The 27,647-nt window shown below is 43.4% G+C and overlaps 1 protein-coding gene across 3 annotated transcripts in view; it reads right to left on the bottom strand.

Annotated features, from left to right (window-relative positions):
• Positions 1-10,411, bottom strand: part of STX18 (syntaxin 18) — a 127,466-nt gene extending 117,055 nt beyond the window's left edge. For all 3 annotated transcript variants that reach the window (XM_074350363.1, XM_010972981.3, XM_045508740.2), the window contains exon 1: positions 10,168-10,411. In XM_074350363.1, the coding sequence (XP_074206464.1) occupies positions 10,168-10,335 (168 nt within the window). In that variant the 5' untranslated portion in view covers positions 10,336-10,411. The remainder of the gene's footprint in view (positions 1-10,167) is intronic.
• Between the last annotated feature and the right edge of the window lie 17,236 nt (positions 10,412-27,647).

Raw genomic sequence — 27,647 nt, forward strand, 5'->3', positions numbered from 1 at the left:
CAAGGACAGTCAACTAAATGACAAAGCTTTGAGCGCAGGGCCAGGCAGAGTAGGTGCTCAGCAAGTGGTAGCTATTATTATCCTTTATTACTTTGCAGAATGACAACCAGAAAGCGAAGACATCAATAAAACATTGTGGATGATTTTCTTGTACAGGTTAAGGAAGTCTGAACTGGAAATCCAGCCGAGTTACAAGAAAACGACTCCCTTTACAAAAGATTTACCGCAGACTTCCTTTAAACAGGGACCCCCTCTGCTGTGCATTTAATATGTAATTAGATACGGATTTTCATGACATCTTTCCAATCAAAAGATGCTAATTCTTCTCCATTTCCTTCTGCAGCAAATAAAAACTCCTCTGCCTGGAGTTTTTACTTGTTCTGTTTTGTTTTACATTTCAAGAGTAGTATGTGCTCATTAAAGAAATTCAGGAAGACAGAAGCAGAAAAATAAATCACCATAGTCCCATCACCCAGAAAGAGCCACTGTTAACATCCTGGTGTATTCCCTTCTACTCATTATTTCCATGCCTAGAGTTGGTTGGCTCTGCATACATAGTTTTAACTGTATCTGGTTTGGTAGTAATTTTTTAACCTAACATGAGAATGTGAGCAATCCTCACATCATGACAAACTCTTCAGTATGCCCTATTAACCTAGTAATTTCCCTGTACCTGGGAATAACGCTATCGTGTCTCTACGTAAAGTACTAGTGACAGCTGCCAGGATGATCATCGTCAAAATCGACACCATCATTAAGACCACTGCTGCTAATTTTTAAATTCAGAAAGTCCTCCCACTTCTAGAAGACAAGTCAATATTCACTCCATTTTCATTTTCTTCAGTTTTGCTTCCACAATGAAATCTTTAGTCTATGTGGAAATTTACTTTAATCTGTGTACAGTAAGAGATGAGAACCTAAAAATAACCTTTCCTTTTTCAAAGTGCTAACCAATTATCCCCAAATCACTGAATAAACTTTCTTTTTCTTACTGATTGACAATGCCTCTCATTAAAAGTTACACACACACACCCCTGGCCTAACAGGCTTCCCTGATTGATCCATGTGTGCATGTATTATTTTCTGGCTTTAAAATGTTTTAATATTTGGTAAGGTGAGTAAACCCACCCCAACACACACCCTTCCACTCTTCTTCAAAAATCAGCTATTTTCACACATCATTCTTTTCCAGCTGAATTTGAGAACTACTTTCTAGATGAATTTTAGAACTACTTTCTGTTGGAATTTTGATTAAAGCTGCACTAAATCTACAAACTAATTTAGTAGTAAATGACTTCAAGCGGGGCATTTACATTTCTTACTAAGGTCACTTCTAGAAATGCTTTCTGTTATTTCTGTAAATGGTTTCATTCTATTTTAAGTGGTCATTAATTAGACTTGGATGGCGATTGATTTTTGTACATTTATTTTGTACAAAATCTCCAAAGGCCTTCTGTAACCTCCAGGCCATAAGCTCCTCCCCAAGTGTGTTCCACGCTGCTGACTAAGAAGAACCCAGCGGCCTCGTCAGCCAGTCTCCTCACTGTCACTGAAATGCACATGCTTAGGCTCCACCCCAACCCAACTCTACTTGCTCTTCAACGCTCTGCTCCCACATAAAAGTTTTCCTGGCTAGCCTGCTCCTTTCACCTACCCCTTTTCTATACTCCTCCAGCACTGAAATAAGTTCCAATACATTTTATACTTTCCCTAAAATTAGAGGTAATTTTCTTTTTATCGAATAGGGCATCCAGTTTTTTGTATCTGAGGAAAAATTACACAGAAAACAAGTAAAGTGAATTTATATATAGTTTGCCTTTTATCTTAAAGAGATTATAAATTTGAAACAAATCTAGTAAAAATGTAAGCAGCTTAAATATCTTTCAATAAAGGTTCAGGTAAATAAATTATGTGATATTATTTTTAATGGCTATGCAGTGACATTTTTAATGTCACTGATTATTTTAATCAGTGACAAGAACAATATATACTGACATAGAAAAACGTTCACAATATGTTAAGTAAAAAAGGCAAGACAAGACAGGAATAGAGGGGCTACAAAGCAGCATTGTAGAAAAATTTTGTTTTTGTTTAATAGGAAAAATGTCTGGAAAAATATACCCCAAAATTAAAGCAGTGGGTATTTCTGGCCAGTAGTACTAGTGAACTTTACTTTCTTTTTTATTCTGCTTAATGAGCACTATTTTTATAATCAGATTTTTAAATTAGTCAACTTAAAAAACATGTCCTGCTGATAACCACCCATTATAAGAGTATATAATCACTACTAAATCAAATACATTTGTGGAAACATACCAAGCGACTTTGAAAAACAAACTCATTTTTTAATCTAGGCGAAATATTCTGAGTATACGGGCACTCAGCGGGGAAATATTACAAGGCATTGGACAGTTATCATCACAAAAAGCATTTAAAAATACATCCTGTGACTTTGTGCAAGAAGAGTACTGAATCCTGGAGCCATCCTGTTGGAAAGGTCCTTAACAACTATCTAGTCAAAGCCCCTCATTAAACAAACAAGAAAGATGAAAAATAAGGAAACAAAAACCAAACCAAAAAAGAAGTAGGTGAGTTCTCCAAGATCACATAATTACTGGCAAAGTCCAAAAGTGTTTATAATTCAAAACTTATGCTTTTTAATTCCTTTCTCAATTTCTCTGAGTTAAGATAGGCTGCAGTCTGCCATTTCTACTTAGACTATAAAAGACAAATGTTGATTTTACCAGGGTTTTCTTATCATCTGTCTAGAAAGTGAACAGGAATGTGCACAATACTGTGAAATGAAAAGACTCACTTCTCTGGGTTAAACAGAGCTCATGAGCGCCACAAGAAAGTTTTGACAAATAGGCATATGTTAGACTGTGACAAGCAAGAGCAGGCGAATTCTTGTATTTACAGACCTTGAGGACCTGAAAGTCAGGAATAAAAAAGTACTACTGAGTTTAAAGTTACAACTGTTCATAGCCGAGTTACAGGAGTCCATTCAACACATCAGACTTTCATTCCTCTCGTTTATTCCCTCTCTTTTACCGGGGTTCTGCAGGGGCCTCTTTTTAAGTCAATTTTAAACCTAGTGTGTTTGAAACAATAAGTTTTTCATAACACAAGCCACAATTAACCACTGTAGACTTTACCGACGCTTTGCCCACCAGAGGGAGCCCATATAGATTTCCATGTAACAAGAAACCTCAAACATCAAATTTGTATGAATTCTAGAATATTATTCATAATATGATCAATATTGTAAAATCATTTGATAATAATTATATTTTTATTCCCATCAATAGAGAAAAATTGAATGAGATCAGGTACGTAAAACCCTTAACAGAGTTCCCAACCTACAGCAGAAGCTCAAAAATAATTGACTTTCTAATATTTGGATCCTCCTGAGTGTTAATTATAGTACTCAAAGTAAATGAACAATTTGGTATTCTGACTTTTACACAAGTTGACGTGAGCTCAAGTGATATCTGTCCTGATCAATGGTTCTATCCTTGGTACGCTGACAAATCTGTTTCTCAAGCCTGCAGGACAGAATCAGACCCTGGACAGGAAGAATTCCTTAAAAAGTCACCCTGAGAGACCTGTTTTGGCAGCCCTGTCCTTGTAGGTGATACACTGAACTGCTGGCTACCTGCCAACTAGAAACTAAGGAAGGGGAGAACTCTTTGACCCATTCCAGATTTTTCTTAGGACAAAGGAGAAAGTCAATTGACTATCCCTGAGAACCACGCTTCTATGAGTTATGATACAATCATTACCACCAAGATGAGTTTCTTTCAAGAATAAAGAAAGCACAAGTGAGCACAAACTCTGCATAAGAACCTGCATCTAGATGGGCCCTGCGACTCTATGCCCATCTGCAGTCTGCTGAGGGTGACCTGCCTTGTCTCTCCCAACCCAGCATTTGCTGCATTTGTGAGGCAGGTCTAAAATCTCCAAACGGTTGGCTGGGCAGATGTTCTAGCGTCTATCTTAAACACTCAACCACCTCCAAGATCTAAATGTGACAAAGCGAGAGGAACCCCCAGGCTCCAGCTACGCTCTCCAATCCAGGCTTACCCAGAAGCACTGCCGCTGGGGAGTCACCACCACATGTTGTCTTAATACAACTCCGAAGTCTGCTGGGCTCCTTGGATCTATTCTCCACTGTTCAGAACTGAGGAAGTGAAGGCACGAGCAGTTGGCATTCTACTCTAACTTAAAAAAAAAAAGTTGCTGTGGTATCTGTCACTACTCAACTTCCCAACCAGAAAGCTGGGGATTATTCCACCTCTTCCTCTTTCCAACCCCACCAGTCACTACACTTTTAAAATCCACCTCCTCGGTGTCTACCTCATCCACCCGTTCCTGTCACTGACTCACCAGTGTCCACCTGGGTCACTGCAAGAGCCTCTCAGTGAGCTCTGCTGTGTCAGTCTCACTACACTTCAAACCCACCTGCAATGTGGCTGATCATTTTAAAACACAAATATGATCTTTTCATGCCTCTGCTTGCATAGCTCAGAGCATAAAGTCCAAACTCCTCAGCGCTGCTGACAATGCTCTCACCCAAGTCTGGCAAACTTTTTCTCTAAAGGGCCAAATAGGAAGTATTTCAGATTTTGCAGGGTTTTGCCAGCTACAACTCTGCCACTATAGCACAAAAGCATCCATAGCCTATATATAAACAAGTGTAAAGAATAAACCCCATTTACCAAAATTGGCAGTGGCTGGACTTGGCCTATGGGCCAAAGTTGGCTGACCCCTGCTCTAATCTAACCCAGCGCAGCCTCTTCCCCTGCCCTCTGACCCTCACCCACGCCTCCTCTAAAAAAGGACTCCAGACACCACAGTCTGACCTCTGCTCCCCCAACACCCTGCTGCTGTACATCTGGGCCTATGTTCCTCCCTCTGCCAGGAATGTGATTCAGCCCCTTCCTCTGGTAGAATGGTCCTCATCCTTCAAGGTCCAGTTTGCTTTCCCACTGACTGTCCCTCAAGGAGCTTTAGTTATCCTTTATCTGTATTTTCAGAAGAGCCAGGACATATGTCACATATGTTTTTTGTGCCCTCACAATGACTGATACCTATCAGGAGTCCCATGCTTATAGGATGATGGAATAAATCAATTAGTATTGAATAAATATAATTTCAAAAGCTACAGTCTTCACAAGTTCTGGGGAAAATTCAGAACTGCAGTCCACACAAAGGTTCACTACTTGTAAAAAGTCTCTAGCACAGCGTTCTGCTCAGAGTATATACTCAGTTATTATGACCCATAAAAACGTAACATCATGAAGTTAATGGGGGCCTTGGAGAACATTAACACAGTGAGAAACTGTGTCTCTCTGAGCCCTACGGTTGGTTCCAAAGGGGCTCCTCAAGGAGGAGGGGGAATGGTGGTAGAGGGGCAGGCTGGCTAATGAACCTCTCTCTTCCCAGCCCCTGAATCCCAGCCTCAGCCAAAGCTGCTCTTTATTTCATTTGCATTAATTTTTAAAAAATCTATACGATTCAACTCGTATTCTGTTTAAAGCCTGCATCCAAAACCTACATTGTTTCCTGGTCTATTCCTGTCTTACGTGGCCCCATCTCCAGCTTCTCGCTGACCCATGGCACCTTTTGCCCGAATACTGCTTTTTGGAATCATGTTCCCTCAACTGAAACCCAGTTTAAGTAGGATTATACTCAATCCTTGGATGAAGTCTATTTCCAGCTACTCTGGATAATAATTCAGGTGGTCCCAGCTTAACCTTTGGGTCCAAACAAAGGGACACAAAGTCAACACTACGTCTCAGAAGAAAACCAAGGAGGACCTGAGGAATCAATGCCAAGTGTCATGGCTGTCACTTAGACCTGAGTTGTTAATACTGCTTATGTGTCTGCTTCTCCACTTGACTGTACTGTACACTCCCTGAGGTAGGAACTGAATCTTAATAACAAAATAAAAGCTACTACTTATTCAATGTTTACTCCAGATACTGGATTAAGGGTACACATATGCTGTATAATATTAAGGAATCATGTTAGGACCACATAGAAGAATTGGAAGGAGTCCTAGACAGAGATCAACCAGTTCCAGAACGAAAAGCAAAGGGACACAGTGCCTCCATTAAAAAAAAAAAAATTAAGTGACACAGTAGATTAACACTTATTCATTAACTCAAGAAACATTCATTGAGAACCTATGTCCCTACACTGTTCTAGAACCTAAGGAGTCAGTGGTAGACCACACAGAGTCTTTGTTTTCATAAAGTATACATTCTAGTGGATAAACAGCAAATATATGCTAGATAATGACCACAATAAAACAAAGTAAAGAACAGAAGAAGGATGCTACTTTATACAGGGCAGTGGAGGAAAGGCTCACTGAAGAGACTAAAAGACCACATGGAATCTGGGGAACAACAAATGGAAAGGTCCTGAGGCAGGAATGTGCCTGGAGCAGGTGAGGAAAGCAAGGAGGCTAGGGCGTCTGGAGGAGAGTAAGAGTGAGAGGAGGTGAGGTCTGAGAAGCGGCAGGGACCAGATCCTCTGGTTTTGAGCTGCTGTTAGAAGTCTGAACTTAAACCAGGAACTTAAGATAATCAACCCCTAAAACAATAAGAATAAATGACATTTAGCTTCCACAAAAGCTTGTATAATACACAAAGAAAAACTCAGCTGCACGCCTAATCTGAAAATAGAATTCCCAACAACTCAGAGCTGCTGTTTACCTGACATGTAATCAAAACATCTTTGTTTTACAAGACATCACTGCAGTTACTGTCTAAGCACTCAGATTTAGCAGTGTGGACACTGAGGTGCAGAAAGACCATGTGGTCTGCCCAGTTAATGCAGAACTTGGGATAGAACACAGGTTCCCTCAGGTCCCGTTCGGTGATTTTCATTGGCTCCTGCTGCCCCTGCAGACTCGGTCTGGCTGCTTCCAGGGGTCTTGGTTTACTGTGTGGTGCTTCCCCTGCCTCTGTAACCTTTATAAACCAGTAAGAAAATGGAAGAGTTACCCCTATGATGCACCTCCAGACACATTCCCACAGCAAAGCCTGTTGTTACAAACTCCCACAATTCTAGTTTTTTATTCCCAACAGAGTTGAAGACAAGCAGGTAAGTAAGGTGAAGGCAGGTCAGGCACTGTGCTAGTTACTAGAAGGAACACTCATTTTGGTTTTGCCTGTCCAGCATTTCTTGCTCCCTAGTCTTAGCGATCACAGACTCCAATCCACCTACTGGAGTGAACATATGACCTGGCCATTTGAGGAACCTTATCCTTCTGATGCCATAAGGAGAGCTCAGGACCCAAGCAGAACCAATGAGAGTCCTTTCTTGGGGTTTCATGGATAAGAGTTGGAGAAAGAAGCTTCATCCTGTTTCCCAGTTAGACCAGCCAAAACATCCCTATTTTGCTCAGGTTATTTAATCAAGGTTACTGTTACTTGAAACCAAAAGAATTCACACTCAGGCATGCACTTGCATGCCTTTTCTCCTTTCTGCCTAACAACCTTATAAGGTTACTATTACTCACTCTATTTTAGAAGTGAGGAAACTGAGGTTAAGTAACTCTCCCAAGTTCATACAGTAAGTTCATACAGTAAGAGTCATTCAAATTCAGGTCTTTCTGTTCTAAATCTTATTCACTATTCAGTTATGAATTCAGTATTAACTCAGGAATAAGAAACTCAGCTAAAGAATTTTTGGTTTGAAATTACAGTAGAAACGTAAGGTAGGAGAATGTATAAGGGCAGGGTGGGAAATATTAAACTGGGGTCAAAGGACCTGGCTTCTACCTCTGGCTCTGTCCTTTGACTTTATCTGTTATGACTCTGGGCAAGACACTTCCCTTATCTGGGTGTTAGTTTTCCCACCTATAAAACCAGAAGCCTGAACAACATGAACGTAAGATCTCTCTAAGTACTAAAAGAGAAAATCCGTGGTTCTGCTTCAGACATACAGATTCTATTTTCACTATATTTCAGGTAGGAGGTCAAGTAAATTTCAACTTCAATGTCAGGTCCAACAATTGGTAATGGCTGCCTGGGCACAATGTTGCAAAGGATTCTGGGAAATGAACACTGGCTCCTTGGTCATAGGGAGGAAGAGAGGAACAGCTGCCTGCTTGCCACACATTTGCCATCACTCACAGTTTCACCTTGACAGAGGAATGTTGCTTCCTCCTCTATCGATGCTATTAGTACCTGCAACGGATTTTCAGACTCCTTCATGAACTTACTTGGTTTTCCTTTGCAAGCAACGAATGAAAGTACAAGAAAGCTAAGTGGTTTAGGGAATATAGCTTTGTCCCACTGATGAAAATACATCTAAATGGCCTACATGGGGTTAGGGTAGTGGGTGAATGGGAACAATAATAATCGCTATAGTTCTTTATGATACATACATACATACGTATTAGCATCAAAAGATGCTAATAATCAGCTTGCCAATTAAATGGGGTATTATCATGGCCATCTTTATAGAAAGAGGGAATGAGACTCAGGTAACAGGACTTGCCCAAGTCTCCCACTTCTGAGTAACAGAACCCACATTCGAATCCAAGCCTTCTAAAATCTAAGTCTCAGTTCTCTTTCCACTCCAAGGTCCCCATTAGTCCCACGATTCAAATAAGTTAACCAATCAAGCTCCCAATGCAAACCGTCATAGTTATTACTGTTTGGAGTTGTCCAGCTGTGATAAGTTCTTCCCCTCAAAATCTGAAATGCCGTTACTAATTTGTTGGTAATTTAATGGGTGGACATGCATTGAGTACATACAAATTGAGCAGAGAGTTACCTATCTCCACACCTTTGTGCATACGCTTAGTCAAGATGCCCTTCTCCACCCTGTCTGCACTGGAACCAACTACTTCTCTTTAAAGATTTGTTTCAGCTATCATTGCCTCTGTAAAGCCTTTCTTGGCCCTGAGGTAGAACTGAACACACCCTCCTCTGTGCTCTACACAACATCTACAAGGCTTTAAGTCACTTCTTTGTTACTATGTCTCCACTATTCTGTTTAAATCCTATTATTCTAACACAATGCTGGTCAGAAAGCAGGTGCTTAATTGATGCTTACTGACACACTGAATTTATTCATCTGGACCAATTTCCCTTCCAATGCATGAATATCCTCTCTAACTGCCGCTCATGAATTCATGCATGCATACATTCATGAAAAAATATCTGAGTGTCTACAAAGTACAAGGCATTGCACTGTGTACCAAATGGAGGTGAATTTACCATGAAATCAATGAAGTTTAAGCTTCAGGGCCCCTCAATTGCACCTCTCAAAGCTCTGAACCATTTTTTTTTTTCTGATTTTGTATTTCATTTCTTAAAGAGGACAGATATAACTACATAAACTCCAAGCTTCACAAAACTAGATCCACCCTTGGTGCCAAGGATATGAAAGTGAACAAGGCAAACGTTCTCTTCTCTTACAGTGTTTCCTGTTTAGTGGGTAAGACAGACAACCATTTGTTCATTCATTCATTCAACAAACATTTACTAAGCAATGCTGAGTCAGGCTTTGAGGATTCTGGGGCAAAGCCAACACTGTTCCTGCCCTTGAGAAGTAGGTCTTTGCTCTCCTGAACGAAAGCCTGCAGTGTTCAGGGAACAGAAAGTAGTTTAGATGACTGTAATACAGAGTGTTTGTGAAAGATTATCTTAAACCAGTCTCAAGATCTAGCGATCCCTAGCATGAGCCCTAACCTATTGTAGGAAGCAAGGGGAAGGGAGTGGTCAGCTGAACAGGATCTTTGATCTCAGTGAGGAAGCGGGGAGGGGAGGGGGATGAGACAAGTAAACAGAAGAGACGAAAACACTGTTGTCAGTGCTGCGACAGGAAAGCAGAGAACTGTGTGGGAAGCTTCGCCGGCGTTCAAGTCTGCAGTTTCGGCAAACTCATGACCTCATAAAGGTAATGAACTCTGAACTTGCAAACAGAAGACTTCCTAGTTCCCCAAATACGAGTCCCCATTCCTCGACCTAAGACTGTTCCTTTCCAAGACAGCCCTTGGGGACCAACTCTCCGGCCCCCCTGCAGACCACTTTCTCAGGCGCCTCCTTTGCACAACGCTTACGGGACAGAGTCCAGTTTGGGCTCTGGGGTCCCTGTCGCGGGTTCGCCCCCAACTCCAGCCCGCCGTTTCCATAGCAACCAGCTCACCACTTCGCGCGCCCGGCTGGAGAAGTCGCCCTTGGGCCGGGGGCTCCGGCGGAACAGCTCGTCGCGGCTGCCCTCAACCCCGCCGCCCACCGCCACTCCCAGCGCTTTGTTGCGCGTCTTCACGGTCTTGACGCTGGCCCGGAACAGCAGGGTGATGTCCACCGCCATGGCGACCCGCACCCACGGCCCCCACCAGGCCGGCCCACGTCAGCAGCCGGCGACCGCGACTTGAGCCCGGCAGCTGGAGGACAGGTCCGGCAGCGCACGCCTCCGCCCGCCAACAGCGACGCGGGAAGAAAAGTTCCGGCCTGCGCGGGGCCACCGCGGCCAGAGGAGAAAGGTTCCGGCCTCCGCCCGCGCGCCTAGCCGATCCTCTAGGCGCCGCCGACTCCGCGACGCGCACACCCGCGCCCTTTTCTGCTCCCAGCAAACCTCGGCGGGCTTGGCCGCGGAGGGAGATCGCAGGGTCCCGAGCCCCCGCGAGCCCGCTTGCGGAGTGTAGGGGATCGAGGAGTTGGAGGGTTCACTCCCTTCTCGTGGCTCGCGCGCTGCCCAAGTCAAGCCGCGCGGGTTGCGGGGGAGCGGAGGCGACGCAGCCTGACTCATACCTCAGGGACTCGCCTTGTGCGGGACCGAAGCACGTGGACGGTGACCACCAGGGTGCAATAAGTGCCAGGGCAGAGTCAGGTGTGTGCAAGGCACAGCGCTAAGGCCAGAGGCCTTTCTTTCCAACCTTCACCCACCTGATCTGTAAAATAAAGGCAGCACTTTCCTCCAAGTGTTTACAGTGATAATTAAACGAAATAACACGTGTAAAGTGTTATGGCGTTGCTTGGCTCCTAAAGACCACTGAAAGTTAGTTACCGTTGTTAATAATAATGTTATTGTTATCATTGTAGGCATTAATCATGGTGGGGAATGCTCGGTAGAGAAGGCATCACAAGATTTGAAGGGTGACTAGGAATTTACCAGATGCAGAAAAGGACGGAAGAGTTTCACTGGTTCCTGTTCATCCTCATGTATGGTTTTTAAATATACCATCTAAGTCATAGTTATTTAAATCGACTGCAAGTGAGCCAGTGAATTCTTTCTACACTTTGGTACAAGGTTCAAATTTAATTCACGATCTCTTTGATTTCATCCTTTGTCTTCCTTAAAGAGGATGCACAGCTGGAATATGTATATAAAATGTGATTGTCAAATTATTTTCATGCTAAGATATTATTTGTATTTTCACTTATTCTCTCGTGAGTTGTGCTCAGTTCGGTTTTCCAGAGGCTGGGTGACTTGTGTTACTGCAAAACACTGAATGTAGAACAGCTGTCTTCTATTAAGACAAACTTTATAAAGAGATCTGCAAAAATATAAAACAATGCCATTTTCACTAAGCTGATTTGGAAATGCATTTTTTCACAAGAAGATACCATTTATGTTAACATGTAGTGGATTTATTTTTGCTTTTAACTGAATGAATATTTAAATTTTTTGTTTTAATTTCCTAATATGGTAAATATCCATAGACAAAATCTATATAAGCCAAAGTTATTTTAGGGCCCTCAATAACTTGTAAGAGTGTAAGGTGTTCTGAGACCAAAAGTTTGAGGGCCACTGTGTTAAAGAAATAAGTTTATCAGAGATAGATGTACTAGGAGTACATAAGTACCTGAAAGGAGGAGGGAAATAGTATTTAAAACCCAAACTGTAGCCACTGCAGCCTCCCTGTATGAGGAAAATAAATTTTCACACAGCTTTCTTCCGCCAACAGAGTAAGGGAGAGAAAAATGAGAAAGAAATTACAAAATCTCTGCCAGTGATTCTGTCTTGCTGAAATGGCCCTTTGTTTTATCAAGACATTAATGAGTCTTTGGCTTAGGTAAGCCTGGGGCAGAGTAGAAGGAAAGAGAGTTAAATCACCCTCCATAATGAAATGAACAGGATTGAATTAAGGATAGGGTGGGGGAGGGAACCAGAACCCAGAGAAGGGGACTGGAAAGGAAAGAGTAGCTCATTGGGGAGGGTTTTTGAGTGGGAGGAGGCTGAGCTACACCACGCCCTCAGTGAGCAATGTATTTGGTGCAGTTGGTTTTTGGGGGTAAAAAGTTCAGGAGAAAGGTCTACGTTTTCTGTCTGCATCTGCAAGAAAAAAAGGAGATTATGGAGAGGAGACCCAAGTGAGCTCAAAATGTGAGGCTCTAAAGCCACAAGTGACCACAAGCGCATGAACTTCCTAGAAAAGTTACAAAGATCTTCAGGAGGCCCTTGGGCTTCCCACAGACCATGGGATATGAGATGTTGCATTTTTATTATTATTTTATTTTACTCTTTTAACCTCAAAGGGCCAGATGACTTCAGTTGACCGTGGACTTATAACTATTTGAAACCCCACGGAACTGAGAGGGGATGTGGATTAAAAGGAAGAACAGAAGCATGGCGCATACTACAAACTGCCACATTGGAGGTGGTACATAAATTATGTTTCACTAGTAACAATATTTCATTTGGCTAGGATCTCTTCTCTTGAAAAACTGGAGGGCATATTGGAATTCCCGAATACATTTCTCTATAACAGCACCCTGCATACAATCGAGGTAGATGTAGGCAGCTTAGAATCATTTGGGGACTCTCATAGAAATCATTAAATGCAACTTCTGCCTAAAAGAGGGTCTATCGCAGGTCCAGATGTCCAAGCCATGACAGAACTGTGCTGTGAGTGAGAAATAGACTTATGTTGTTGTCAGCCACTGAGATACTGTCATTGTCACTTGCTTTAGAGATGTTGGTTTTATAGCCCTTCTACCTGGGGAAAGTTGATGTAAGCAGGCATTTGCTGTATGAAGGATGCTCAATGCCTGTGTGAATGCAATGTGCCCAATGCAAGTGTGAGTTCCTGCCGGGCAGTGCGGGGAGACCAGAGTTTTCTGGGTCCGTGGCCTCATGGATTTGCCACAACAGTACAATAACTGGAGACCCTCTGTGGTAGTCCATTTTATTGTCCGTTTGTGCCCCTGCCTCCCAGGAGAGGATTATAGCTCTTTGACCTATTGATGACAACCTTGGCCAGGTGATTCCTTGTAGCCATGAAGCATGCCATGTGTTGGTTCTGGGCAGCAAATTTAAGAGCTAACATGTGGTTCCCCGTGCTCTCTTCTCCCTCTGTCATAGCAACCTGTCATGTTCTATCGTGTCATCCACCTGGGTCCCTGTAAAGTAAGATGACTTAGAGCACAGCTAACTAAGGCCTGCAGTAAGAAGTAAACCATTGCTCTTGTTGTCTATGGAGATTTGTGATTGTTTCTGCAGCATAATTAGCCTATACACCCCATGTCCAGATATCTGCCAAACAAGACTATCACTGCATTCTTCACTTACCATCATTACAGTGCTATCTTTCAGTAAAAGGATGGAGAGGAAGGAGCTACTAGATTACACCTAGCTCTGACCAATAGAAAAGACCTGGTTGGGAGGGTTAGAGTGACAGAAGCCCTGGAAGGCTGGCCATGCCGTGGTAGAATTCACTATGCAAGAGGAGGATTCGGAGAACATGTGCTTTCACTTTAGGAAATGAACCTAAAGAAATTCATCATTTTTTTCTCGGGAGCTTTAAAGAGGTCTATGACTCTAGGGATGGGAAGTTCAAAGAATAAACCTTTGTTCCTAAGAAGAAACCTAGCTAAAGAAATCAGGGTGATGGAGCTAGAGTTCCAAAGAGCAAAGATGGGCATTTTCTGTGGTTTGAACCAGAGCCAGTCAGATCTCAGGTGACCACGTGAGGAGCTTGCCTCATTTAGAAAATTATCTTAAAACATATCCTTTTGTTGATTTCTTCTGGGAAGACAAGGGGTGTGTGTGTATGTGTGTGTGTGTGGTCTTTCTTACCATCAGCAATGGTCTTGGGAAAAGACCCTCCTTTCCAACCCCCACGGAGACTCCCATTCTTTTTTGCTACAAATAAGTCTTCAAGAATATTAAGTCCAGGGAGGGCCGAGTGTTATGTGCACACACCTGAAAGTCCAACCTTGAGGGCAGTGATATCTCTGAGTTAAGACTACCCTGAGACAATCAGACCTCTCTCCATCTCTCTCTGCCTCTTTCTTCCTCAGTTTAATTATCTTTGCAGACCTTCTCTGCTTCTCAGTTCACATGACCCAACACAGCCTCCCCCTGCCCCCACCTCAGCTCCTGAATTTGTATGTGTTTCTCCTCACAGCTGTTATCAATCCCAAATCCAAATTCTGAGCATGCCCAGCTTGGGACAGACATCTACCTCTGGTCCAATCAGCTATGGCTGAGCATCCAGTGTCATAGGGTTCAAACATGGCTGTCAGTACACCTCAAAAATGTTCTCCTAAGACAGTCTACCCAAGAAATAGAAATAAAAGCAAGAATAAACGAATGGGACCTAATGGAACTTACAAGCTTCTGTACAGCAAAGGACACCATAAGTAAAACAAAACGACAACCTACGGAATGAGAAAATTTTTGCAAATGAAACTGGCAAAGGCTTGATCTCCAGAATATATATAAGCAGCTCATACGACTTAATAAGAAAAAAACAAACAACCCAATCCAAAAATGAGCTGAAGACCTAAACAAGCAATTCTCCAAGGAAGAAATACAAATGATCAATAGGCACAAGAAAAAATGCTGAATATCACTAAATATCAGAGAAATGCAAATCAAAACTACAATGAGGTATCACCTCACACCAGTCAGAATGGCCATCATTCAAAAGTCCACAAATGACAAATGCTGGAGAGGCTGTGGAGAAAAGGGAACCCTCCTACATTGCTGGTGGGAATACAGTTTGGTGCAGCCACTGTGGAAAACAGTATGGAGATTCCTCAAAAGACTGGGAATAGACTTACCACATGACCCAGGAATCCTGCTCCTGGGCATATATCCAGAAGGAACCCTACTTCAAAATGACACCTGCACCCCAATGTTCATAGCAGCACTATTTACAATAGCCAAGACATGGAAACAGCCTAAATGTCCATCAACAGATGATTGGATAAAGAAGATGTGGTATATTTATACAATGGAATACTACTCAGCCATAAAAACTGACAACATAATGCCATTTGCAGCAACATGGATGCTCCTGGAGAATGTCATTCTAAGTGAAGTAAGCCAAAAAGAGAAATAGCCAGAAAGCCAGAAAGAAAAATACCATATGAGATTGCTCATATGTGGAATCTAAAAAAAAAAAAAAAACCATAAATACAAAACAGGAACAGACTCATCATAGACATAGAATACAAACTTGTGGTTGCCAAGGGGGCGGGGGGTGGGAAGGGACAGACTGGGACTTCAAAATGTAAAATAGATAAACAAGATTATACTGTATAGCACAGGGAGATATATACAAGATCTTATGGTAGCTCACAGCAAAAAAGTGTGACAATGAATATATATATGTTCAAGTATAATTGAAAAATTGTGCTCTACACTGGAATTTGACACAACATTGTAAAATGACTATAACTCAATTAAAAAATAAATGAATAAAATAAAATGAAAAAAACCCATGGCTGTCAGGACACTGCTGGTCGGGGATTTGGGGATGTATTAGTTTCCGTCATCGCTGTAACAAATTTCCATCAACGCAGTGGCTTAAAACAACGAAAATTTGCTGTCTTACAGTTTTAGAGAGAAATTTCAAAGTGGGTCTCACTGGGCTAAACTCAAGGCGTGGACAGAGCTGCATTCCTTTCGGAAGGTTCTAGGGAAGAATCCATTTCTTTGCCTTCTCCTGCCTCTAGAAGCTGCCCACATTCCTTGGCTTGTGGCCCCTTCCTCCATCTTCAATGCCAGCCATGGCAGGTTGAGTCCTGCTACAACCTATCACTCTGACACCGACTCTGTTCCTCCCTTTTCCACATTTAATCACCCTTGTGATTATAATGGGCCCACCGGGTGGTCTGGGATAATCTCCCCATCTGAAGGCCAGCTGATCGACAACCTCGATTCCACCTGTAAGCCCAGCTCTCCCTTGCCACACAACATAACCTACACCTTCCAGTGATTCCGATTTGAACATCCTTGAGGAGCTATTAGCCTGCCTACCACAGTGGATGCTTCCAACAGAAAGGAGCTGGGCAGACACCTCCTATATGTCTTCCTGGATGAACAGAGAGATTTACCTATTGTTTTTTTTTTCTTTTTTTTTTATTGATTTATAATCATTTTACAATGTTGTGTCAAATTCCAGTGTTCAGCACAATTTTTCAGTCATTCATGGACAGATACACACTCATTGTCACATTTTTTTCTCTGTGAGTTATCATAACATTTTGTGTATATTTCCCTGTGCTATACAGTGTAATCTTGTTTATCTATTCTACAATTTTGAAATCCCAGTCTATCCCTTCCCACCCTCCACCCCTCTGGCAACCACAAGTCTGTATTCTCTGTCTATGAGTCTATTTCTGTCCTGTATTTATGCTTTGTTTTTGTTTGTTTGTTTTTGTTTTTGTTTTTTAGATTCCACATATGAGCGATCTCATATGGTATTTTTCTTTCTCTTTCTGGCTTACTTCACTTAGAATGACATTCTCCAGGAGCATCCATGTTGCTGCAAATGGCATTATGTTGTCAGTTTTTATGGCTGAGTAGTATTCCATTGTAAGATTTACCTATTCTTTTTCCATTTCTCGAACAATGTTTCTAGCCCTGCCCCTTGTAATACTCCAAGAATCTCCACAAGCAAGGAAAACAGAATCTCTGCCCTTCAAGGATTTAATCTAACAGGAGGCTTTCAGATAGCCAAAGTACCAAGATTTTCTCTGAAAGTTTCTAGCCCCTTACTACCTCTCTTAAGGAAAGCATCCTGCTTTGCTTAACCCATCTCAGAGGACCCAACTCGCAACAATGTAATCAAAAGTTACCGAAGTTCAAGTCCTCTCTCTCCCCTCACCTCCACAGGTTTGCAAGTTGGTGCCACTTCCTCCCAGCACTCACTTCGTCCACCCCAGGAGTTTCATAAATCACTTCATAAAAACTCATTTACTGGTTTCCCAAACATAATGGTAGAAATAAACTGCTTGATACACACTGGGAAACTCTATCCAGAAAGTGCGTGCATTGGCGTGGCATCTAGGTTTCCAACCTGAATTTCCACCGCCTTTGCTTTTCTGTCAGTTATCTTCCGTAATTAGCATGGCTGAATCCGGCACTTTTTATTGAGTTGGACGGCAAATCACAGCATAAATGCTTTCACTTGCACTTTAAAAGGATTTAATAGGAAAATATTTTTCTTACATCCTGTTTCAAGGGGAAAATGTGATTTTAGGGGACATTTTATAGTTCACAACAGGATATTGAAGGGCATTTGGTTTTGCTTAGTTTATTATGACTGTGTTTCTCCAGCATGAAGTGGTATTTTTTTGTGATTATTTAGATAAATCTGATAAAGGTAGGTAGATAGCCATAGCATTATGGAAATTTAGGACTGGAAAGGGCTTCAAGTATCATCCAGGCCATTTCCTTCATATTTCAGATGAGAAAATAAGTGACTTGTCCAAGATCACACATGGAGTTAGTAGGAAGAATGAGGTTAGATTCTTTATCTCTCAACTGTTCAATGCCCCCAGATCAGCTTGGTGGTGGGGGTTGAGGTCGAGGGGGGAGTGGGAGGGTGGCATTTATGCAAAGAGACCCATGTGTTTCTGTACATACATGTATTATACAAGTACTTTTGATTTGAGAATTGGGAGTGATTAGTAAGTGTGGATTCGTGTGTGCTCCATCCATCCATCCATCCATCCAGTCATTCAGTCAGATTCCAAACACATTGTCAGTGTCTACTCAATACGTGGCACTGTGTTAGGTGCTGAAAAGATAAAAACAAAGCCCAAGACCCCACCTTGGAACAGGTCAAAGACTAACAGTGCAAAATAGTATATACATAGACGATTATAATAACACGTGGTAAGCACAATAATGAAGTTTGTTGTTTTCAGATGACATCTCTGATGAATGAAATTTTGAGAAAGCTGTATGTATCCCTAGCCCGCTCTCCAGGGGCAGGAAAATATCAGCATGAATTGGAAAAGGGACTCAACTCCAGAAACAGAGCTGCAGAGAAGTGTTCTTGTGGCCGTTTCTGGCCATCTCTGGCATCCCAGCCTTGATGCGGCTTTACAGAGCAGCAACCAGGTCTTAGCCTGGCATCATGGCAGGAGCCTGGACTCTGAGTCCGACAGCCCCCACTCTCAAATCCCAGCCACGTATCCGTAGTGAGAGCTTTATAAATTAAAATTAAAAATATCTATCCAACAGGGTTGTCGTGTTAGATCAGCTGATCCATATAAAGTGTGTCACACAGCATCTGCCCAGAACTAGTAATAAAAATACAGCCATTGTGGCAATGAGGCTGTTGAGGATTAAACTTCGTGGCTGGTGGCACTGGGGCAACTGAAGGTGGCGGATAGTCTTGAAACACTGGATGGAGCCTTGATTTGCTTTCCAGTCTCTGCATCATGCAACGGATGTGTGCCGTGCAAGGCGGAATGAAGGCTGAGATGGTACCTCAGATCAGTGTTGGGATTAAAGGAAGCACTTAGAAAGTAATTGGACACCGTGGTTTGGGCTAGTCTCAGAGAATGTTCCTGGTAGTTGGAGTATTTATTCTGGAGAAGAGGAGGCTTAGGGGATGGATGGAATAAAGGTCTTCAAGTGTAAGAACCCGTGGATGGAGAGCAGCTGTTCCCGATTTCTATTTTGGACAGAATGAGAGGAAATGAGCTTACACTGAAGCATGAGGGATTTAGGCTGAACAGCAAGAAGTATTTCCTGGATGTGGGTGTTGCTGGACTTTGGAATGAGTTACCAAGGTGTTTAATATCAGGACAGTGTCCCTTCCTGCCATGGATTTTCACGTGTGAGGCCATTGGCTACACATAGGAATGGCTAAACTCTCAAGCTCTTTCCAGACTGAGGCATCCATGTCATTAACAGAACCCTCTAACACAAGAACGTGAGTCTCGGCCAACCCCAAACCACTGTCCTCGACCTTGGCCTCCCATAAGAAACAATCGTGATGCTAGCCGGGCGATTACCTCCAGCAGGCAATCTGCCTTTGACATTCCACAAATGCCACAATCGCTGATGTGGGCTACTCCAGCGGCCGAGCGCCTCCCCTCTCTGAAATTTATTAAGAAATTCTCTGTAGGGCTTCTTTCACCAAAAGGGCATTTAATAAAGCTTGGAATTTCCTCACAACGCATTTATTCTTGCTGATATATTTTTAGGTCTCCATTATGCCTTGTCTTCACCTTTCTTTGCTTTGTAAGCATAAGGCAGGCCAGCCTAGCAGGATTCCAAAAGTTCTCAATAACCAGGAACTGGCCACACGGCTGGAGCTCTCTGCAACCCTCCATGGAAAGCCAAGTTTCTCATTGTTAATTTAGGAAGTCTTTAAGCCAGCCATTGGTTTTAACAATTGTTCATTAAAAAGGCAGGCCCATTACAGCTCTAAGTTAAAATTTGAACATGAAAGTCTCACTGTGAGCTTCAGTGTTGGAATAGTTTTGAGTTATTTCCCCCCAAAAGTAGACTGGGATGGGTTAGGTTTGTATTTTAAGAGATTTAAAGTTGAGTGGCTATAATTTGGAAGAGGGTTTTTTTTAAAGAACCTGTGTAACAATCATTCAGTAATTATCCCATATACCCCTCTATACCACAGTGTTTTGTTGGAAATAACTACTTTATTATAATAATCCCCTAATTTAATTTATGAAGTCCCTAATTGTAACCAAAGGACGTTCACATGTGGGATGCCCCACAGGACTCTGCCGGCGGTAACGACCGAGCCCAGCCTGGCGCTCTGTCCCCTGTTGTGGGGGGAAGAGTCATGGTTTCCGTAACTGACTTACAGAGACCAGAAAAATGTTCGCGTTGTCTTTTACTTCAGGTTTTTCCACCCACAGGGCCAACAAAGGGGGGGAGGGCAGCCGCTTCATCCACCGTCGGCCCAGCCCCTGTAGCCAAAGCGGGACTGTTGCGGGAGAAGGGAGCTCCGGGGGAGGGCCGTGTCCCAAGTCTCGGGCCAGTCCCTAGGACACGCCCCCCCGAGTGAGGGCCCTTGGCGTCTGGCAGGGAAGAATTCAAGAGCGAGCTGAAGTAAAATGTTGAAGAAAAAAAAAAAAAAGAAGAGCGAGCTGAAGTAGAGTGAGAGTAGATGCATTCAGGGCGATGTTCCCTCCATAGACGGAGTGCAGGCCGTCACAGGAAGCGAGAGAGGCCATGAGGCAGGGGCAGGGGCGGGTGGTTAAAGTAAAAGTAGACACACACTCCACAGAGTGCGGGCCGTCTCAGAAGGAGAGAGACCTCAGGATATGCGATTGCTGGCTTTTACGGGCTCGGTAATTTCATAGGCTGACAATTGGGAGGATTACTCCGACCATTTGGGGGAAGGGGGTGGGGATTCCCAGGAATTGGGCCACTGCCCACTTTTTGGCCATTTATAGTCAGCCTCAAACTGTCATGGTGCCTATGGGGCGGGGGGCACGTAGCAGCTAATGTATTACAATGAGCCTATAATGAAGCTCAAGGTCTCCTGGGAGTGGAATCTTCCACCATCTTGGGCCTAGTTGGTTCTAACCAGTTTTTGTTGTATCTTCAATGGCTGGGCCATTCTATTAATGGCTGTGCCCTGTCCCCTTCACTCCTGTCTCAGGACCTTAGCTCTCGTTCCACCTTGCTAGGTCTGTAGAGATACCTCCTCCCCTCACACATGCTTTCTGTTCTTCCCTCCCTGACTTCTTGGTCTATTGAAGCCCTGGAGGTCCCTCGGGGTCCTCCCTTTGCTTGCGTTGCTATTCATCTTTGCTTCTTCAGGACTTAAGGGAGGTCTGCTCTGCCCCACAGTGGGGGGCGGGGGGGATCGTGTAAACGATAGTCAGACCTTTCAGCTGTGCTCCCTATGTGAGCTCTGCTAACTCCTTCTCTACATCATGTCTTCCTCCTCCTCCCCCTTGAGTTGTAGTCCTTTCATTTGTCTTTGTAGATTCCACAAAATGGAGGATGAGGGTGGAGTGGAACATCTCTTCTCTACAAGCTGATACACTGAAATTTCTGGCCTGGGTGACTAATTGCCATCAATAGAGACAAGACAATGATGATGAGACGTTGACAGTGAAAGCAAATCCTTACGTATCACTTACTAGCTTACTTACTTACAAGTACTATTTTAAATGCTTTATGGATAATAAATCACACAGTTCTATGAGGTAAGTCATCTTATCATTCTCCTGTTATAGAAAAGAAAAGCCAAGGCACGGAATGGTTAAGACACTTGGTCACACAGCTAATAAGTAAGAGAGCAGGACTGGAACCCAAGCAGCCCAGCTCCACAGTCTGAAATGTCCCCCGCGGAGACAGCACTCATGCTGGAAGTGCCTGTGGGCCAGACAAGCAGAAGTGCTCTGGCTTTGAGACCAGAGGTGGACTCAGACAGATTTAGGGGCCATCTCCCCACCCCCTGAGGCTCCTGCACTGGCCAGATCTCCCCACTGGGCCACCTTTCCAGCTCTGCCTCGCTGGCTGTTCCGACATCCTCTCCTTTTCTCCATTTCACTCACTGTCACCCACGCATCCTCCTGTTAAGACATTCAATCCCACCCCAGGCATCTCCAGGCTTAGTTTATACTTCCTGCCCCTGGCATTACTCCAAGTACCAAGCATTCTGCCTTGCCATTGTTCATCAGGCTTCAGGCTCCCTTTCCCATCAGCGTCCCCCAAAGCTCGCGTTTATACATAGCATCCCTAAGAGGAATTCAGTTTAGAGTTAAAAAACAGATGTAGTTTCAGCAGCCATCTCCTTGGGAAGGAGCGTTTTCACTAGTCGGTTGCTTTCCTCCATCCTGCTCTGCCTCATCTTTGCTCCAGCTCCTGGAGCAGGAAAATGTGAGGGCCCCCCATTCGAAGAATATAATTTACATAAATAGTTTCCAGTTTTATTAAGTGAGCAGACAGCAAAAGGAAACCCACAATTAAGGAGTTTTTGCACGCATTCAGTATCTTTCCACTGGCTGAAGTATCATCTTCCCGAATTAATGAGGTCTGGGTAGAAACTGTAGTTTCTGCTCCACTTTCAATACTTTGGGGGTTTTACCATCCTGACTGGGGCAGGCAGCTGGGGTGAAACTGGCAGGGAAGAGTTAGAGGCCAATCTGTTTTGTTAGGTTGTGTTGCCAGACTGAAATTGTCAGGCTGATACTGTCGGGACAGATAAGAGAAGGAGACTGTGTATGCAACTAATTGTCCACCCACTGATTTCAAAGTCCATCATCCCTCTGACATTTAGCTAATGATCGGTCCATCCACCCATTTAATACCTATATCCTACCTTGCTTGCAAAAGCTTTTTGAGACCTGGACCCAAGAACAACTAGGGGAAGCACCAGTTGGGCAGGTAGCAGGTAATGCGCAAGACAAGCTTTATTTGGACTAAAGGCCACTGTCCCCTGAGTAGCTGTGACAAGAGAGAGCACTGGCTTTCGAGTCAGACACTGCAGGTTTTGAATCCTGACTTATTAACTACCACCATTGATTAGTTCCCTCATCTCTGTTTGTTTTTTTAAACATTTTTTGTTGTTGCTGCCTTTTTTTGTTTTCTTTTTTTTTCTGGGAGGGGTATTAAGTTTATTTATTTATCTTAATGGAGGTACTGGAGATTGAACCCAGGACCTCGTGCATGCTAAGCATGTGCTCTATCACTGAACTATACGTTCCCCCTACTTCTTTGTTTTTAACATCAGAATCACACTTAGCCATTGGGGTGTTGGTGGATGACCTAGTACTGTTAATAACGGGCTCCTTATGTGATATCTGTCACCAAGGCTGACAGCAACTATTTTATCCATTCTCTATTTTTACTGAGCACCTACGATGTGTCAGGCACTGCAGTAGCTGCAGGAACCATGATAGTGGATGCATACAGTCCTGCCCTCATTGAAATTTCTCCAAGTACTTATGAGTGTTTTGCTCATTAAAACCCCTTTAACACAATACAAGATCAATATACAATTTTTCTAAACCTTGAAGACCAAAGCGAGTAGAAGAAAGTGTATCAAGACCCAGAATCTCCCAGACACATGACTGCATTACAATAAAGTAACAAAAGAGGTCTTGCTGTTTGTTGCTGGTTTATAGAACAGCAGAAGTGAATACAACCTGATGTTTCAGCTTCAGGCATAACATCCCAGACATTTCTCAAACCCACAGAGGGAAGTTTTCACTTCTCCAGCATGACCTCCCAGCCCACCCCGCTCCCGTCTGCCTTCCTTTGTTCTCCAGTGGAATGATATACACAAACTCTATCTGAGAGGATTGTATGAAATACATGCCAGTGTAGACAACACATTCCTTACAAAGTCTAAAAGGCGCAGGACTCATTCATTCATTTAACAAATGTTTATTAACAGTTACTGTTCAGCCAATACTATGGAAGTGTTAGGGGCAAGATGGTACAAAACAAATGGAGCCAGGGCTCCGGGAAGAGAGGTTGTTACACGTGCACTAGACAGAGCAGTAACCACACAGCACAGTGAATGCCCTTTGTGAAGTCAGAGGCGGGCGGGGGCGGGGGTCTCCCCCTTGGGCGTGGGCAGAGGGGAGCACAGCCTTAGGGAGCTGACAGCCCTGGCACGGGTCGCTCTTCTGTTCTTCATCCCTCACTTTCCCCTCTGTCCTTCTTCCTTCCCTTCTCTTTGGAAATCACCGATGAAAGAGAAATAAATGTCTGAGAGGTAAGGATGGTGAGGGCTTTAATAGCTAGACTCTGGGAAGAAGATTCTCAGGAGGTAGATCTTAGCATCTATTCCCAAGCTCTCCTTGCACGCTTGGATCTCTCCTGGAAAACTCCAGCAAGGGACTATTTTGTACAGAAGTACTCCCATGGATGGGGAACTCTCCTTTATGGGAAATCTCTTTCTGTTTTGGGACACTCCAGTGGGCTCATTTATATTTACCGAGCCCCGAATGTGTTCCTGGGTCTGCACCAGGCACTGGGAGTAGCCAGAAGATTCGGACACAACCCCCCTTCTCCAGCTGCTCCCAGCCTTCCTGCTTCTTTGAGGCCACCTCTTCTGCACTGCTTTCTCCCTGTTCCCTTTCCTGTCACATGGTTTTCCCTTTTGTCACCATTTGCCCACGTTTCTTCCTGAATTGAGCCCTTAAATTCAGGTCTGCTCTGACTCTCACACCACTGGGGTCTCCCATTCTGAAAACCTTGCTGGTATTCCAGCGGCTCCAAAGCTTATTAATGTTTTGGCAGCCAGGTCCTGATCCTGATTCACAGGAGCCGGTGGCCACCAGTCCCCCTGAGGCGGGAAGCCCCATAAAAAGACCGGCAGGGCCACTAATCTCCTGCCGGCACCATCTGGTTCCCTGGCCCAGAGGCGCTATCTCACTTTTTGCCTCTGAAACGGCTTACTTACCCCTAAAATTCTATTGGTTCCCTGAGCTCACTTCTGATTGGTTATTTCCTTCACTCCTGATTGGTTATTACTCTCACTTCTGATTGGTCCACTTCCCTAACTTCTGATTGGTCCATTTGTAGTACTTCATTTGCATGGAGCTCACTCCTGATTGGTTATTTATCTCACTCCTGATTGGCCCATTCCCCTCACTCCTGACTGGTTATTTCTCTCACTCCTGATTGGTCTATTTCTACAAAGCTTGTTCCTAGTTGGTCAACTTCTGTTATACTTTATTTGCATATGATGTCACAAAGTGTAAAACTGGCAGCCTATAAAGGCCTGTGTAAATCTATAGACGGTGTCTAGATCTTGGAGTATTAACTCCGCTGGGTCTGGTGGGGTAATAAACCTGAGTTCTCCAACTATCAGAGTGCTGCTTGATCTCTTGCCCAGACCCAGGTTGCTGTCACAACTGAGCTGAAACACCAAACTGTAACACAGTTTTCCACAACACCTTCATCCCCTCCCACTCCCCCCTACCCACCTCCATCCACGTCTTTGTCACATTTGCTGCTGTTAAGCCTCACCTCTCCCACCCCCTTTGTGTGGGGCAAATGTTCAGCATCCAACACCTGCTCTTGTTAAACTTCATTTTATTACATTAGTACCCTTGTTTTAATTTCTCTAAATTTCAAATCTTGTTACTGTTACCCAAGAAGACCTCAGAAGTTCTGCATCTTCTGTTAGTGTGTGTGTGTGTGTGTGTGTGTGTGTGTGTGTGTACATACCTGGGTGCAGCTCTGAGGAGCCCACCCGTACGTTTCTGAATATTCATCTATGAATACAGCTCATTCATACATAAACCTATTCATTCTACAACACTTATTCAACATCCCCTAATAAAATGTCTGTTCTTTGAGAACTTTTTGCCTAGGTATTACAAAGAAAATGGAAGCAGAGTAATCCATACTAAGGAGTGAATGGTTGATAGTATTCACCCTCTTCTTAACTACCACGTGGTGTTTGCTGTTACCCAAAATGAAAACCTTATTGGTGAAATAGCAGATGGTAATATTAGGAGCAAGTGGAGGTTTGCTTTAAATTGTAAAAACCAGCTAACTGTGACAGGGCGCTTCCATTGTACCACCCAGCCCTCTCCACTGTTGGAGCTTCTAGAGAAGGAGGCTGGCTACCCCAGGATCCAGAAAGAGTCAGAGAATCCTCAGTGTGCCTTCTGCTCATCTTCATTATCCACCAGTGAACTTTATTGAGCTCAGAAATACTGTGGTGACCCCAGAACCCTAAGATCTGATCTTTTTCCAGCTCCAACTCACAAATTTCTCCTTGGTTAGTGGATGTAGGAAGGCAGCCTTTAGCTCAGATCTCTGTTTCTCAAAGCAATTTCTTGCCCAGACCACACCTGGATAGAGTAAAACTCCAAGTTACTGTGTTGGGGTGAATGCAGATGGACTGGGGTCTGCTTCTCAGGAGTCAGGGTAGACTTAGCAGATCCAGCTCTGGAAATAAAAAATTCTTACATGGTAATAATACCACTTTCTCATAGGATTAGTATAAAGATTAAATGGCATAATGGCTATGAAAGGCTTAGCACAATGCCAGGCTGGTAGTGAGTGTTTGTAGCTATTGTGTTAGTTTGAAAAACTAATACAGAACACAGTTCCAAACACAAAGGCCTCCTAATGGCAGTTTAAACAGAGAGGGGGTTATTTTCCTCACCTAGTAAGTTATCTAGAGGTAGTTAGTCACAGGAATTGGTTCATCAGCTCAAAGATGATGGGGCAATGTCTCTGAAATTTTGGGCCATTTCCTCATGGATGCAAGGGAGCTGCTGTAACTCCAGCAATCACATCCTTCTTCAAGCTGGGGGAAAGGGGAAAGACTGGACTAACCACACCTGATCTCTTTTGTCAGGGAAGGAAAAGCTTTCCCAGAAACCCATGAGAAGATTTCTGTCTAGGTTTCAAGGGTCAGAACTGGATCACCTGGCTACTCTCTAGCCGCAAAAGCTAGGGCACAGGATAATCATGATTGGCATAGCAGCAATGAGCTATTGCCAGAAAGAAGTTCCCTCCTCACTGCCGAAGTAGCATCCAGAGGTATGTGCTGTTATTTTGAGGGATTGCTCTGTAATTTTAAAATTTCAGCTCAATTAATACTTCATTTAATGAACATTCCAGTGCCAAGCATGGAAGACACAGTGGTACATTGGACATGGTCATTGGGCTCTGGTAACTCTCAACTGAGGGGTAGACACTGGTCGGGGACAGAGGAGATAATAGATCAAATAAAAAGGAATGAAATAAAACTCTTGTTCATTGCTGGTGGGAATGCAAAATGATACAGCCGTTTAGGAAGATAGTTTCTTTTCAAACTAAATATACTCTTACCAAGCAATCCAGCAACCATGCTCCTTGTTATTTGTCCCAAGAAATTGAAAACTTATGTCCACACAAAACCCCGCACATGGATATGTATAGCGGCTTTATTCATAACTGCTAACACTTGGAAGCAACCAAGATGTCTTTTAGCAGGTGAGTGGATAAACCGTAGTCCATCCAGACAATGGAATATCATTCAGCACTGAAAAGAGAGGAGCTATCAGAAGCCATGAAAAGATATGGAGGAATCTTAAATGCATATGGCTAAGTGCAAGAAGCCAATCTGAAGAGGCCACATACAGGATGATTCTAACTCTATGACATTCTGGAAAAGGCCTAACTATGGCAGCAATTAAACGATCAGTGGTTGGGGACCGGGGTTGGGGAGAGGGAGGGAGGAACAGGCAGAGCACAGAGCATTTTTAGGGCAGTGAAACTACTCTGTATGATGCTGTAATGATGGATCCGTGTCATTTGTACATTTGTTGAAACCTGTGGAATACACAACCCCAGGAGTGAACTTTAATGCAAACTGTGGTCTTCGGTTTTAATAATAATGTATCTATATTGACTAACCAGTTATAACAAATGAAGCACACTAATGCAAGATGTTAGTCATAGGGGAAAATCGGGGGCAGGGATGATGGAGAAGGTATGTG

Source organism: Camelus bactrianus, chromosome 2 (assembly GCF_048773025.1).
Source record: "Camelus bactrianus isolate YW-2024 breed Bactrian camel chromosome 2, ASM4877302v1, whole genome shotgun sequence".
In the NCBI taxonomy this organism is placed as follows: Eukaryota; Metazoa; Chordata; class Mammalia; order Artiodactyla; family Camelidae; genus Camelus; species Camelus bactrianus.